At 46.9% G+C, this 14,621-nt stretch overlaps 1 protein-coding gene across 1 annotated transcript in view; it reads right to left on the reverse strand.

The window, feature by feature from the left end:
- Positions 1-318: 318 nt before the first annotated feature.
- sobpa (sine oculis binding protein homolog (Drosophila) a) overlaps positions 319-14,621 on the reverse strand; it is a 36,393-nt gene continuing 22,090 nt past the window's right edge. Inside the window, exons 6-8 of the mRNA XM_056426510.1 lie at positions 13,276-13,371; positions 6,228-8,265; positions 319-4,864 (exon numbers count right to left, since the gene is read on the reverse strand). Coding sequence (XP_056282485.1) covers positions 6,229-8,265; positions 13,276-13,371 — 2,133 coding nt within the window. The 3' untranslated portion in view covers positions 319-4,864; position 6,228. The remainder of the gene's footprint in view (positions 4,865-6,227; positions 8,266-13,275; positions 13,372-14,621) is intronic.

Genomic DNA, 14,621 nt, shown 5'->3' on the forward strand with positions numbered 1-14,621 from the left:
TGATTTGTTTTTTAATTAATTTAAAAAAGTACACAAATGTACTTAATGGCTATTTGAGCTCATTATTTAGTGCATTTTTTGTATAATGTTCAATCCACTCCATTGTACCCATCAATATTTAAATAGTATCGCTAAAGCTAAAGTTATGAATGATTAAAAATTATAAAATGTGTAATCACTCGTGCATTCATTATTAATAACGTTTCATGGCTGTTCGCACCCTAAGGCACCCTTGTTTATTTGGGTCAGGATTGGTTCATATCTTGCTTTTGTGTGTGGACACAAAGAATGAGCAGATATGACTCATTAGAAACAGGATTGTGTGTGTGCCTCTTATTTATTTGTCTTCATGAGCAATTCACTGGATAAAACAAATACTGTTACAACACAAAAAAAAGAAGAAGAAAAAATATATTCCAAAGTAAATTTGGCCACATGTCATGTACATGTACAACGTCATAATAAAAAGACAGGAGATCACCTCTTGTCGCTGCTTTTCTCCATTTTTAATAATGATAATTTAAAAAAAACTTGTCACTGTTTTAGGCATTCACATCGGAATCCCGTCAAACCACCTTCGCTTTTGTTTTATTAATTTTTTTGTTATTTTGGTTGTTTTCTTATTTGCAAATGCAAAAAAACAAACTTGTCGACAATAAATAATACTGTAAAATGTACACACACAAAAAAGAAGAGATTTGACAGTCCACCACAAGTTAACACGTGACACAGATCCCTTCTGAGCAGAACTGTGACGTCCATACAAGTTACAGGAAGAAAAGAAGAGCTCATCATCTATACATTGACACTATAGCGAGATAACAAAGTCGTTGTTTCTGGTATATTTTCATTTTATACAAAGGAGGGGGGGAGGGGGGGGTCTCCTTCATTGTCTTAACTGTGGGGATTATACAAGCAAGAGTTAAGGCAACTTCTCTGTTGGTTCTGGACCGGATGGACTCGTGCTTTTATTTAGTTTTTTTTCTTCGGACCCACTCGTCTAGATTTGGGGTTGGAGTTTAGTTTTCATTGCATAATTCAGTCCATTGCCAGAAAGAGGAATGCTGGGAGATTTCGGCAAGAGTGCGCGTGCCATTCGCTAAAAAAAAAAGAAAAGAAGAAGATTCGGTCCAGGTTCGGGATCTCCACGTGAGAGGCACGTGGGGGGACGGTACGGCGACGCGACCCGGTGCGGGTATCACGGGGCCGGACGTCACGTGCACGTTGTTTCGTCTGGCGTGTGCGTGTGTGTGTGTGCGTGTGCGTGTCAAGCAGGAGGGAGTGACGTCACAGCAGATTTAGGCAAGCCCACTTCACTGGACTACATTTGTAAGTTTAGCCTCGCGGTGGTGTAAGACTAAGAGTCAAGAGAACGCCACCTAAACTATTACATATAATATTAATAATACATTAATGTAAAATAAAGGAAGTATCAGCATTTTGGGGAAGTCACTATCAGTTTAGCTTAGCATAAAGACCGGAAACAGACAAGATAAAGATCGTAAATTAGCTAGCCCCAGTTCTTTCCAGTTGCTATGCTAAGCTAAGCTAACCGACAGCTGGCAGAGTGGGAACAATCTTTTCCTTTGACCCTCAAGTTAAGTGCACTTCCCAAAATGTTGAACTATTCCGTCAGTTACCCAGGCCACGAGCTCCAGTGGACACTCTCGTCCTGAGGGTGGCGCTAGAGGACAGCTCACAGAGAGTCCAAATGGGAAGAGGGCTCGTCCTCTGATTCACTCCATTGTGCTCCATACATTGTCATGGCACTGTGCCCACTGAGCCATCTTTCTTGTCCCTGCTGCTCGCCGGACTAAAGAAAGACAAGAACAGATCCGTCTGCACGACTTCTAACATTGTGACCTTTCTTTTCCTTTCTCAAGGTCAGGCATCATGCTTTTAACATTGCTAGCAGAGCAGTGCTACGGCGTTCGTTAGCCGGCAGCAGCAGACAAAGGGGCTAACGGGGACGGCGTGGTCCTCAGCCGACGCGATGGTCTTTGTACCTGCACACGAACATGGCCGACCTCAGACAAAGGAGAGGGCCGTGTCAATGGCGTCCATTAAGGAGGTCATGTCCTCTGTATATTGTTGCATCCTGTGACAGGAGGAGGGGGCTTTACACTCTCACAACCTACACACAGTGGGTGTTTTAAAAGTGTGATAGGATATAGCATTTACAGAAAAGTATAACTGAACAGATGTCTGAATATATGAATAAATATAAACGCATTCGAGATTTTGGGCTTCAGGTCCAAATGGTGTGGGGGGGTGTTTGACCTCTAAAGATCCCGGCGGTGGCCTTGTATGAATCCCATGTCAGAACAACTCCGGTGTCCAGTTTCTTTGCGACATCATCCCTGTGAGAAGTATAGTGGAGTAGTCAGGGGGCTTCTGCTCAATAATTAAAAGATGCTGAGCTCATGGATGTCTTGAAAAAGGAAAATCGCCACTTGTGGACAAAAGGCGCTTCAGCCACTTTAAAAAGGAGAATTTTTCCACTGCCATTGATTGCGGAAAAATTAAGCATTGTGTGTGTGTGTGTGTGTGTGTGAGGACGGGGCGGGGGGAGGGGGGGGGGTGCTTTAAGTGGCACCAAAGCTGGGCCTTGGCAAGCTGAGCCTAAATGCCTGACTAACAGGCGACAGATAGAGTTACACACTGCTTACTTGTGAGTCAACACTCTAATCTCAACTGGGCTTTGTGCTTGCATCTGCCTCACTCAACCACGTGCACCGGGTTACATTTACTATATTCATTGTGTGTGTGTGTGTAGTATGAGCACGCTGGTATGCTTGTGATATGTGAATATGTGCGTCAGTCCTGGTTTGGACACAGAATGAACCGCACGGTGTCGCAGCGTGACGGTATAATAAATCAAAGTGAGACGGGTCGGGACTGCAAATGGACACGCGTAATGTAGCTCGCGACCGAGCATCACTCAAATCCTTTGTGTCTTGTTTTTAAAAATCCAGATTCATATTTGGGCCTTGCAGCGTGGACACAGTGCAGACCTTCAGGGAGAGAGTAAACCATAAAGAGAGACAACGGGGTCATTTCAACACCCACTTTTGTATCTTCCCTTTATTTTTAAGTGCTTGGCATTTTGGCAACTATAAATTATCTGGTCCAATCCTCAATTTGAAATATAATTTCCGCAAAAACTAGGTGACGCGTCTTGTTTCCGTGCATCAGAGGCCTTTGGTGATGACACCTTGTCTGGTACAACGCACCCTTCTCCACAGGAGTGCTAACAAAATACTGGCTTTGTTTGACCGGCGCCGCTCGCAGGCTTCGAGTCCGCGGTGTAACCGGATCACATCAAACCCGAGGGTTGCCCAAAAGGCGTGCTACTGAATCGGGGACAACGCTTGGCTCTGAATTTGGCTGTAAAAAAAACACAAATAAATGGCCCCAAAAAATTAAATGAACAAAATTCAGCATCTGGGGCAGAAGCAAAAGGCAAAAAAACCGATCCAAATTATTTCCCCAAAAATTTATTTTATCTTCAGTGTGCTTCTTGGAGAAAACAGAATTTCTTGAACAGTGTTCCTCGAGGTCCCAACATAATTATTCATGAGAATAAAAAAAGAAAGAAGAGCTTCCCTTCCTTACTAGCCCATTCCAGGAGACATCACCGGTAATGTATAATAGAAAAAGATGAAGCGCCGGCCCGAAGGTCGGTAGAGCTTCTACATCGCCGGCCCGGTTGTTTTTGGGAGGCGCTTTGAAATGTCCTCAAACAGCAACGGGCTATTGCCGTCACCGGTGAGGCTCCAGAGGGTGTAAAAAAAATGTCAATAGCAGGAATGATTATCGTGACAGCTCCTGTCTCCACATTTCAATTGAGTGAAGTTTAAGAGCAAACCAATAGGTTCTAGGGGGAAGAAGGAGAAAAGAAAGAGAGTAAAAGTGGCAAAGATTGTATGATTCCACCCACACACCATTACTCGCTTGCTGGTGAAGTTTAATATCGGATCCTCCAGTTCAGTGGGAATAATTGTCAACACGACTAGTGATTTCATGTCCAAGGACGGATGTCCAGCCTCTGATTTAAACATCTCCTTAAAACTGGCCCTTCATTCATATTGCAATGTATTCATGCTTGTCGTGCTTCTTTTTAAGCTACCGCCCATCCAGAACGCTTCGTGTCAGGTTGGCAGGAACATTTTATATTTTATTTCTTTGCTGGTTTGATAGAGCTGAATTCTTGTATCTTATTGCCAGGTCTGGAGCTTTACAATCTAAACTTCGTGGAATTCGCTCTATGCCTTCGTGATAAGTTGTGCGAGGATAAAAAGTAGCTTACTGGCGCAGAGATTTTTTTTGTGCACTCGCCAGGTTGGATCGAAACAAGAGCGCTGAGTCGAGGGATGGAAATCTCTCCATCGGGGGCTCCTTCGCTAATTCGTAATTCCGTAGTGGCGAGGCGATACGGAGGGCACTTGCTTCGATAGGGGGTGGGGGAGGGCGCATGAGGTATGAGGGGCAGTGTGTGGGCTGAGAGTCTCTAAACGAGAGGCGAGAAGCAGCGGGGCGGGGTCCTCCCGTCGACAGGGATGTGTACCTGTCTGCAGGTCAAAGGTCGAGTGGATCACGACGTCGAAGGCTGTAGAAGTTCAGTCCATCGGAGCCGCTCCGCTGTGACGCACATCACCGCGTCCGGTTGGTCTCTCATCAGTCGTCAGAAGGCGATTTGTGGTGCTGGTAGACTGGACGATGAGCGAGTGTGTGTGTGAGTGTGTGTGTCTATGTGTGTGTGTGTGCACATGTGCAGCGGTGTAGTTGGGAGGTGGCGGGGAAGGGGCAGGTGGGGTGGACAAGTGAGTTTCGTTGATGGCACTGTGGTCCTCAGAGGTTCCATCTGTGAAACAGAGTGGGAGGAGAGTTAGACTGAGTCGCCCCCCACAACCCCCTTTGTAAAGTCGATGCAGGAAACCAAAGCAGGCAGCTCCAACTTTCAGTTCAAGGTGAGTGGGAGAACAGAGGGTGTTGAATTCGGAGCAACGGGCCTCATACAGGAACGGTTCCCGTGTTCTCAACACTGAGAATCAAACTGAGAGGAGTGCACATTTACAGCGGGCACATTTCATTTTGGGTTTATTCTCTTGGGGGGATGCATTCGGTATCAGCTCGAGGACACTTTTAAGGCAAATAAAGAATGAAATATATTCAGGGTCTGTTTCTCTGGTGGCGTTCATTTTACATATTGTTTCGGATCATTCCTAATAAAAGCGTGGGAAGAGGCGAGATCAGAGTATGCCATTTTTTGTTTATTCTCCGACATCAAAAGTCATACACTGTGTATATTTTGGTATCTGAAGGTATATTTCCCCTCAGCTGCTTGTGTGTGTTTTGCAGCACTAACGGTGCATGAGGCTGTGATTTCCATCTTTTGTCACTATTAATTACTCATTCAGAGCAATTCCGTTTCCGCAACTTGAATCGGTCTTCAATCGCTCTTGAATACAATTCCATTAAATTAGCAACCCTGAGGAGTGGATCATTCATTTTAATATTAATGTGTTGAATACATCCTTTGACATGATAGATGTTTCCTTTCTGAATCTCATAGAGAGAAATCTGCCAGTCAAACTAAAACAACAGGTCACTTATCTGTCAAAGAAGAGAAATACATGAGTATACCAATGGGACATTTGTGGGCTGAACAAGTTCTCTGGCAAATAAAAACAAGGTCATAACATGTTATTTTAATGTTATTAACAAGATGGCTTCCCTTCTGGTTCACTATACCTTTTTCAAGGTTTTTTAGAGTCAGTTCCCCTCCATGTCACATTCAAATACTGTCTGTCCCAGTGGGGTTAGGACTCTTCTGACATGCTTCTTGGATAGAAACGAACCTGTTTGTTTGACCACTGTCCGTCTGAACCAAGCATCACATTGTGATATTGATACGCCTTTTTCTTATTCTACGCTGGACTGTACAGAACATAGAATAACCCTCTCGCCACAATTTCCCCAATTGTATGATGATCAGATAATAATCAACATTGGTTAAGAACATTTTAGAATAAAAAAAGGTCCATTCAAGTAGTTCCTGAAATACATGCTGGGAAGTGAGAAACATCAAAAGAGAAAAATCTAAAAGTGACTGATTACTACTACAACAAAATATCAATGAGTAAATCGGTGTAAATTCCTATTTAGATGAAGAGTCTGCACGACTACATTAGAATGTTTGTCGGAGCACTCTGGGGTAAACCCACCTCATTTATTTTGATTGCGGATTCGCAGACACCTCCTCTTCAGCGGCGGCTCCAGCTCGGCGGTCCCGTCTGCTGACAAAGGGGCGCTGATGGAGCAGGACAGGATGGCCGTCTTGTCAGCGCCGGGCTTTGGCACAGGCTGGATGACCACGCAGCCTCCGGTCGACAGCAACGGCAGGGCGAAGGGGTGCTCACCCTCCTCCCTGTTGAAGTCGGGATCTGGCTTCCCCTCCACCGTCTCCACCATCTCGTCTTGCTTCCCCGGCTCACAGTCCCCAACTGAGCAATTGTTCTCTTTCAGTGCCTCGTGCTCCAGCTCCCCGTTGGCTGGCTGCCGCTCCTCGACCTCTCCTTCTCCAGCAACGCCGTCTCCTCTTGGGTCGGGGTAACACTCGAAGGCGGGAGCGAGTAGCGAATGGCATCCCGTACCATTGACTATGACATTGCACGGGGCGGCAGGGCTAGCTTGGAGGTGGGGCAGCGTTTGGGGCTCGGTCCGTGCTGTGCCGGGCAGGGCTGGTGGGGTACGGTTAGAGATACAGGGAGTTAGCTGGCTCACTGGAGCATCATCGTGGAAAGAAGGGCTGCTGTCACCGGAGGGAGGGCCTGATGATTCCAGTGTGTTTGGGTGTGTGGGCCCTTCCGGCTCCGTGGCACTGAGGAGGCCCTGAAAGAGGACCCCTTCACCCCCGTCACGACTGCTCTTCCCTTCCCAACTCAGCACAGCAGCCGGTGGAGATCTCGACTCCGTCTCCGCCTCTACTTTGACCTGGACCCCAGGTAGCATCCTCTGAATCACCTGCTGTTGGCATGGCCTCTGGCCCACCGTTAGATCGATAACGCCCTCTGTCGGTGCGGCGCCACTCGTTAGACATGCGCTGCCCGAATTGTCCTCTGCCTTCACAGTCAAGTCCACCAGCGCCGTCCTGCTTCTCTCTGAGCGCACAGGAGAGAGGCGCTCTGCAACCGCCGGCTCTACTTTCTGCTCCCCTCGATCATCTCCAGAGGACCCTGGAAAGTGGGGCCAAAAGAATGAAGTTTCGGAGGACTCTGGACCACCGCGGAAGTTGCCCCTGCTCTCCGGATGGTCCCAAGTTTTGGGGTTGTAGGGAATTGGGATTGGAATTGGGATCGGGACTGGGAGTGGTACTATGACAGGGTAAGGGACCAAGAGAGTTGGTGGGGGTACCAATGGGGCCAAGGATGGCATGCCAAAGTTCATCATTTGGGGCATAGGAATGCGTCCATTGGGCATCATGTTGACTGGGGGGAAAGGGGGCATGCCTGGCATGGAGAGACCAGGGTAAGGGGGCATCATGCCAGAGTTCTGATTGGACGAAGGGTGGACATGTGGAGACAGCAGGGGCCTGTGCATGTTGCTTGAGGCTGAGCCCATTGTCCTCGGAGGAGGTGGACCAATACCAGGAATGAGAGGGTTTGACAGGGGGCTGTGGGGACCCCCTGGATGGGCAGAGGGCCGAAGGAACGACGGACGCATCTGCTGCATCATTTGATGCTCCATGAACAGCGGCAGGGGCATGGGTCCCCGGGGCGTCATCACCATGGGAGGGCTACCGGGAGGAACCCCGACAGGTGGGTGCAAAGTGGGCATAGGTGGGGGGTAAAGTGTGGGGCTCTCGTGGGGTCTGGGCGTGGGGATTTTGGCTGAGGAGGACGAGGACGGGGAGCAGTAGGCAGCAGTGTCTGAGGGTGAGGTGGCAGAGGAAGGGCCCAACACAGAGGTGGCGGAAGGCCCCCCCGGTGAGGGAGCCTTGCGCCGCAGGTCCGTTAACGGCGTTCCCCAGGATTCAGGCGTGAGCAGCTGGACCCCTCCACCGCACTCCATCGTACCCTCCCCACCCAGCCCGTGACCTGGGTTACACAATCCTCCAGGCAGTGCAGCCTGGGTCTCCTTGTAGAAAATGTCCATCTTGTATTGGTTCAGGCATTTGGCACTGCAGAACTGCAGCCGCCGCTCACCAGCACCAAAGTCCAGGTACTCCTTCGTGTGGCGTATATGTTTGCACCAGTCGCACACCTGTGGCAGAAAACACACACAGTACACACGCCGCATCAGCACCTGTCAATGCATACAAAAGACTTGTAATTTGTTTGTGATGAAATGCAACGTAATCTCCTCTGAAGTGAACCGGCGACATAGGGACATTAAAAAAAACATACGGCTGCCTTTAAATACTTTTAAAATCTGTTAAGAGCAAAGACTTAACTTTGCATCTAGTTGGAATGCACACGCCTGTATGTAACTGGTTTACTTAACGTAGGTGTGTGTGTTTGGTTGTGTGCGTGTCTGAATCGATGTAAATGTGCACATGATGACATTCTGCTCAGCTGCTAAGTGGTATTGAAATGACTTTGTCTTTAACTTTCTATCCTGATGAGGAACGCCCATTGCACACCTTCTGTCTGCAATAAAAAACACTTTCGGGCTCATTTTACCACAGAGTCCTCGGAGACTGACGCCCCGAGGCCAAAAAAAAGAAGATTTGACCCAAATGGCATTAGGTACTTGGTATTGAAGTGTGTGCTGACTGGTAGACAGACATTCACTTTAAGTTACTTTAAAGGGGAGATTGATTGATTGATCAATACTGAATTACGCAGGCAACAGGCACCTACGTTATGGTTGCAGTGGCTTGAAGCAGATGTTTCTTATTTTGACATTTAAGCCCTGAAGTTTGGCTAAATGGACGATATCCATTATGTTGTCATTTGTCTTATTCCTGTGTATAAATGACTGGACATACATGATGGGACTATATTAGTGACCACTGCACTGCCGATTATTACGGAAAACGCTTCATTGATTAAAAACCTTAATGATGCGTGTGATGTTTTATATAAGAGCAGAATAAAAAAAAATAGATCTGTGTCAGCGCGCAGGTGCTGTGTTCTCGACACAACATGACGATTGTTGTCATTTACACATGTTGTAATGCAAAGTAACACAAATGCATTTTGTCTTTAAGAGGATACTCTGCAAATATGCTGTATTGTGATAAAAACGGCATCAAAATACCACAATGCAATGCAGCCATCCTCAAACTCTATTCCTCAGGGGCTCAAGTGAAAAGTTGTCTCTCTTGCTCACTGCAGTGGCAAAGATCCTGAAACACCCCGCCGCACTGCCTCATCCCTGTTCTACACCTATGCAGCACACACACACGCACACACACACACACACAAATGCACATTTTCCTTTGGGAAGAAAATGAATGTGACCCTGGTGGAGCAGATAGCAGTGGGCGAGCCCCGAACACGACGTTACTCGTCAGGCCACACACAGCTCACTCTGTCAGCTCCGGGAGGAGTGGCAGGTCCTCGCTGGAGATAATTAAGGCATTAATCAGTTGTCAGACCCCTCAACGACATCCATCCATCACACGGACCCTTAAGCCCCCCCTGCTGAATGTTAATAAGTTGAGGGATGCAAACGGAGGCGGACACCTTTTTTTTTTGCAACTCTGCATAGCGACAACGGTGTGTTTGGCAGGATCCCGTCTGGCAGCATCCGAGAGACGTGTGGACTCACGCTGGCCGCTGGGGCAGAATCCAAAAGAATACCCGGCATGCTGTGCCGCAGCTGCTACCCGTGTCAAACACCAGGTTCCTCGCGTTCCTCGTGTGTTTTACAACCGATGCTCTGAAATGAAGCAGACGACGACCAAAAGGGTCAAAGTTTAAAAAGAAAAGACGTGCTGGAGTCCTCCAGCGCACGGGGGAGGGGTGGGACGACGACGACACGGCCGACCTGCACGAACGCAGCTCGGGAGGAATTTCCTACACCGACGCTTGTAACGGGATCAGAGAGCGGAGGACACGCGGCACGCCGCCGGCCCTCAGGATGTCAGCGCCTCCAACTCGACACGTTTCAACTGCCCATTTAGTCCTGGCTAACGCAATGAGCCGCGACTGAGTACGAGTCAAAAAGGTGCTCTCGCAACTTGAGTCTGATAATGGTAGGCCCGGGATATTTAAAATAATGAATGTGCTGAACAGTTTTCATTTAGTTTTTTTTCTCCTCGACTCAGAAAGACAGATGGAAAGCACTTAACGACTTTCTGCACTTTGAGTGAAATTTCACTGCGCATTACGCTAATGGAGTTGTGCTTGCTCTCCTGCTCTCTGTCTCTATCTCTCTCTCTGTCTCTAGCTCTCTCCCGAACACCACACAGATGTTTGCAGATGAATATAATTATGCTCATTTATTTCCCGGCGTGGCCAACGAACCGGCAGCGGCGGCGGCGCAGCTTAACCGTTTGCGTTACAACAATTAGACGCGCTTCTAAACAAGTGCAACCTCCTCGGCAGTCGTCGCTTTCTCTCTCCAGCTCTAGCGTCTAATCCGCTTCAATGGGACATCGGGTGAGACTGTTCTCAAGGGCGGGGGGGGGGGGGGGGTTAAGGGCCGTTGAGAGCGTTGAAAAGGTCTTCGGTCGCAGAGTCGACGGAACAGGTTGTGGGCCGACGGGGCCGCAGAGGAGCGCGAGAGAGTTCCACGCGGCGGAGGAGAGGAAGAGGTTGCAGATGTGGAAGAGATCTAACAGGAAGCGGAAGATTTCGCTAACGAGAAGGCGGTTGCATGGGGGGGGGGTCAAGAGGCTGAGCAGAGGTTGTACGTTTCACAAGAGGCCGCGGCGCCTGAAGTGGTTTCATATGTAGAGCGAAGCGAAGAGGTTTAAGCAGTATAAAGGGAGAGGCTTGTATGCCTCCCCCTCCCCCCACTCCTGTTTAAGGTCGATATGTGATTCTTTTGACACTTCTCAGATTGCTGCTGTAATCGGCAAGTGCAAAAACACGAGGATTAAACCCAGGAAAAAATGGGAGCAGGTGCTTGAGGCGAGCCGGTCGCTTAGTTTTTACTTGAACCGTCTCATGCAATCTGCAGCGACGTCTTCACCGTGAAGACGAGTCCACCGACGATGGCAAACAGACACGCCGGGCCTGTTGCATTGTGGATCCAGTCCAAAAACTAGAATATGGACTCTGCTATTGTTAAGCACCTGGTCCGCCGTGAAGAGAAAACAGAACAAAGCTCCCGCGTACATTTACACAAGAAGATTCAACTTTGGCAACGCTTAACAGACCATCTGCAACATGTGGACTTGTTGCTATGATTAGCCAAAAAATCATTTTCCAGGGCCTCGTCTATCGAAATATATCCATCCCGATGGTTCTAATTAGCTGGCATACAAAAAAAGAAAGGGAGGGGGGCGCGCGGAGGGACTGGTTGGTATGCGTTCCCAGTGTTTTTTTAATTGGATTTACCTGATGTCTTCGTTAAAAAAAACCTGAATGGAGCGTGACAAGTTTGAACTGCAGATAAAAGCCAGAGAGGAGCCGAGCTGAGGTGCTCTTATCGTCGCCGGCCATCGGCCATCGCCCATTACAGACGCGACACACAAAGGCTCTCGCTTGGCCGGGCGAGCCTCTCATCTAACACTCTCGCGCACTGGGAGCTGAATAACTCCGGCTGCAAAGGATGATGAGACCGACCTGGCGGGCCGCGTTTGAACGCCGCTGCAGCGGACTGGACTAAAGATCTCTGTTGGCACGTCTGGCACAACATCTTCCCTCGAAGCAAAACTTGGGAATTTTTGGGGGGGAAATATGTGTCTTCCCTTTCTTGACAAGAGTTCCACGAGAAGACCAAGACGACGTACGTCTGCAGCTGCATATCTTATTTTAGCATGAAGACTATAAACGGGGAAACTAGTCAGTCCAAATGTCAATAAAATCTGCTCCCCAGCATCTGAAGCTCACCAACAAACGACTTATCGATCTCACTCATGCACAAACCAAATCATAAGAGTGACACACAAGAGTGTTTTTTAATGAGGATCGTGTGCTTTTGGCTTTTTTTTACACAAACAAGGTGATAGACAGAGCTCGGCTTCACCGTGGTTCATTTGTCAGGGACGAGAGATGTATCGTACCAGATTTCAGTCTCTGCTAAACTAAGCTAACCACCTGCTGGCTGTAGCATCACAGCATCATTTAGCTTCGATAGGCAAGGGGTCCAAAAGGGCAAAGATTTAAAGGAACATGTTGTGGCTCTCTGGTGGCACGTTCATTCTGGCCGTCGTTTCTATGGGTTGTGGCAGCTTTGGATGAGCTCAGAAAACACAGCAGCAACGCTAGAACGACGTCCGATGGGGCAAGATGCGAATGGTCCGACATTCAACCATCAGATTAGCGAGATTATCTAAGCCACATTCAAGAGTTAGGGTTTCCAGGACCAACACATGTAATGTGGGTTATTTGACGGTTTGATATTGTTTTTAATCTGTCAACTAAATCTGTGGCTCATCTGTTGGTGTGTTTCAAACCTCACCAGTGGACTGCTTGTGTTTCTGGACTCCTTGTTAGTGATGCTGCCACAATCCAAGATCTCAGCTATCAACTTCAATGAGTCTGATGTTATTATTAGACTATCGAATACCATAGAAATGAAAGACTATTAAATTATAAGCAACACCGTAATAAACCTCTTAAAGCAGCATATGTGGCCTGTAAGAGGTTTGCTGTATATCCCAGTGTCCTTTGTTGTGATGGAGACCACCGCCTGTTTTCTTTCACTAAATTATGAATGATCTATTTAAAACATATAAAGTTTAATACAATGTTCAATAAAATATCAAACATGAATAAATCTTTAGTTTCCTTGTCTGACGACTCCTACAAATGCCCAACACGGGGCCCTGAATATGAATGGTATCATGAAAATGAGCAAAGCAAATAACACAACACATGAAAAAAAAAGTTATGAAAACGCTCAAAACTTAAATGTGGGCAAACTTGATGTAAAACATAGCGTGTGTGTGTGTGTGTGTGTGTGTGTGTGTGTGTTGCGTCTTATTTCCTGGGCTGACAGAGTCTTGATTAATGTCTGTTATTACAGTAATGCCCAAAATATGTCAGGAAGAGATGAAAATTATACACTTGGAACAAAGAAACAACATCAAAACATATTTGTGCAGTAGCCATCAAGCTTAGACTCTATCTGGTGTTAGAGGGTTACGGTCCTTACAAGCACATCGCTGTTTGTCTTGAAGACAAGCCTGGGCGTGTCCTGAGTAAAGCTGTGCTGGGGTAATTTCCCATCGAGGCCACCGTCGTCTCTCGCCTGGGGGGGAGAAATAATGGCTTCTTTTTACGAACGGACAAAATAAACAGGTGAACAGAGGCAACAAGGAAACTCAGAAATGGAAAACAACAGTGAGGAGAGAGGAACAGAAATGGTGACTGTAAAATGGGTGAACAATAATTTGGTTTGTGTTCAAACCAATCAACAGGATTCTCAAAAACAAAACTGTGTGTGTGTATATGTGTGTGTGTGTGTGTGTGTGTGTGTGTGTGTGTGTGTGTGTGCATGCATGTGCATTGTGGAGGAGTCCTCAAGGCATTTCATTTAGACATTCAAAGTGCCGCCTGCTGCCGCAGCCGTGCGTGTTCGTTCAGACACCCGTTTATTTCAGACAAGAGCGGAACATTTAAACACATAAAATATAAACAAATTTAGTAATCACGGCACTCTAACTGTGAATAAATTATAAACATATGGAGGGTCCTGACATGAGTACACGGCCTCTTTTAATCCTGATATTTGCAGTAGCACTACCGTGGTGAAGTAACGTCCAAGGCCGTGAGTAACATCCTCAGTCATGAATGTAAGTGTCTTGTGTCTCCTTGATACTCTCAGTAGGAGGTTAGGTACTATACCTAAAGGCTCTGGACATCCACACATGCAGATAAGACCTGGATTGGATGAATATATATTCGATAAAATAACTTGGTGGCATGAAAACATTTTTCCGGCATTGCAGAAACTGCTAATACGTTGAATGCTGACGTCAACAACATAGCGTGAGATCGTAAATGATGGCCCGTTTACAGTATGATAGACAGAATATAAAGCGGAGTACGCTTTAGAGCGGGCTTACTGTGATAGACAGGTCGCTGCCACTACCGGAGCCATGTACAGTGAGTACGGAAAGTATTCAGACCCCTTTACATTTTCACTCTTTGTTTCATTGCAGCCATTTGCTAAAATGAAAAAAGTTCATTTTTTTCTCATGTGATATTTCAGTTTTTCTTTTTTAAATTTCTACATTTCTGTTTTTTTCTGTCAAGATGGGGTGCAGAGTGTACATTAAAGAGAAATAAAAAGAACTTTTTTTTATTTAAGCAAATGGCTGCAATGAAACAAAGAGTGAAACATGTAAATGTATCTGAATACTTTCCGTATACACGATATATACGGCGTCTCTCCATTTCCCCTGCTGTCAAAAAAAGTGTTTCCTCTCCCGCGAGCGCCTGTAATCGCTATCTAACAGCACCAGTTTACGGACACGGCAGATTCACACAGGATTTCAA

This window comes from Pseudoliparis swirei, chromosome 11 (genome assembly GCF_029220125.1).
Source record: "Pseudoliparis swirei isolate HS2019 ecotype Mariana Trench chromosome 11, NWPU_hadal_v1, whole genome shotgun sequence".
Classification (NCBI taxonomy): Eukaryota; Metazoa; Chordata; class Actinopteri; order Perciformes; family Liparidae; genus Pseudoliparis; species Pseudoliparis swirei.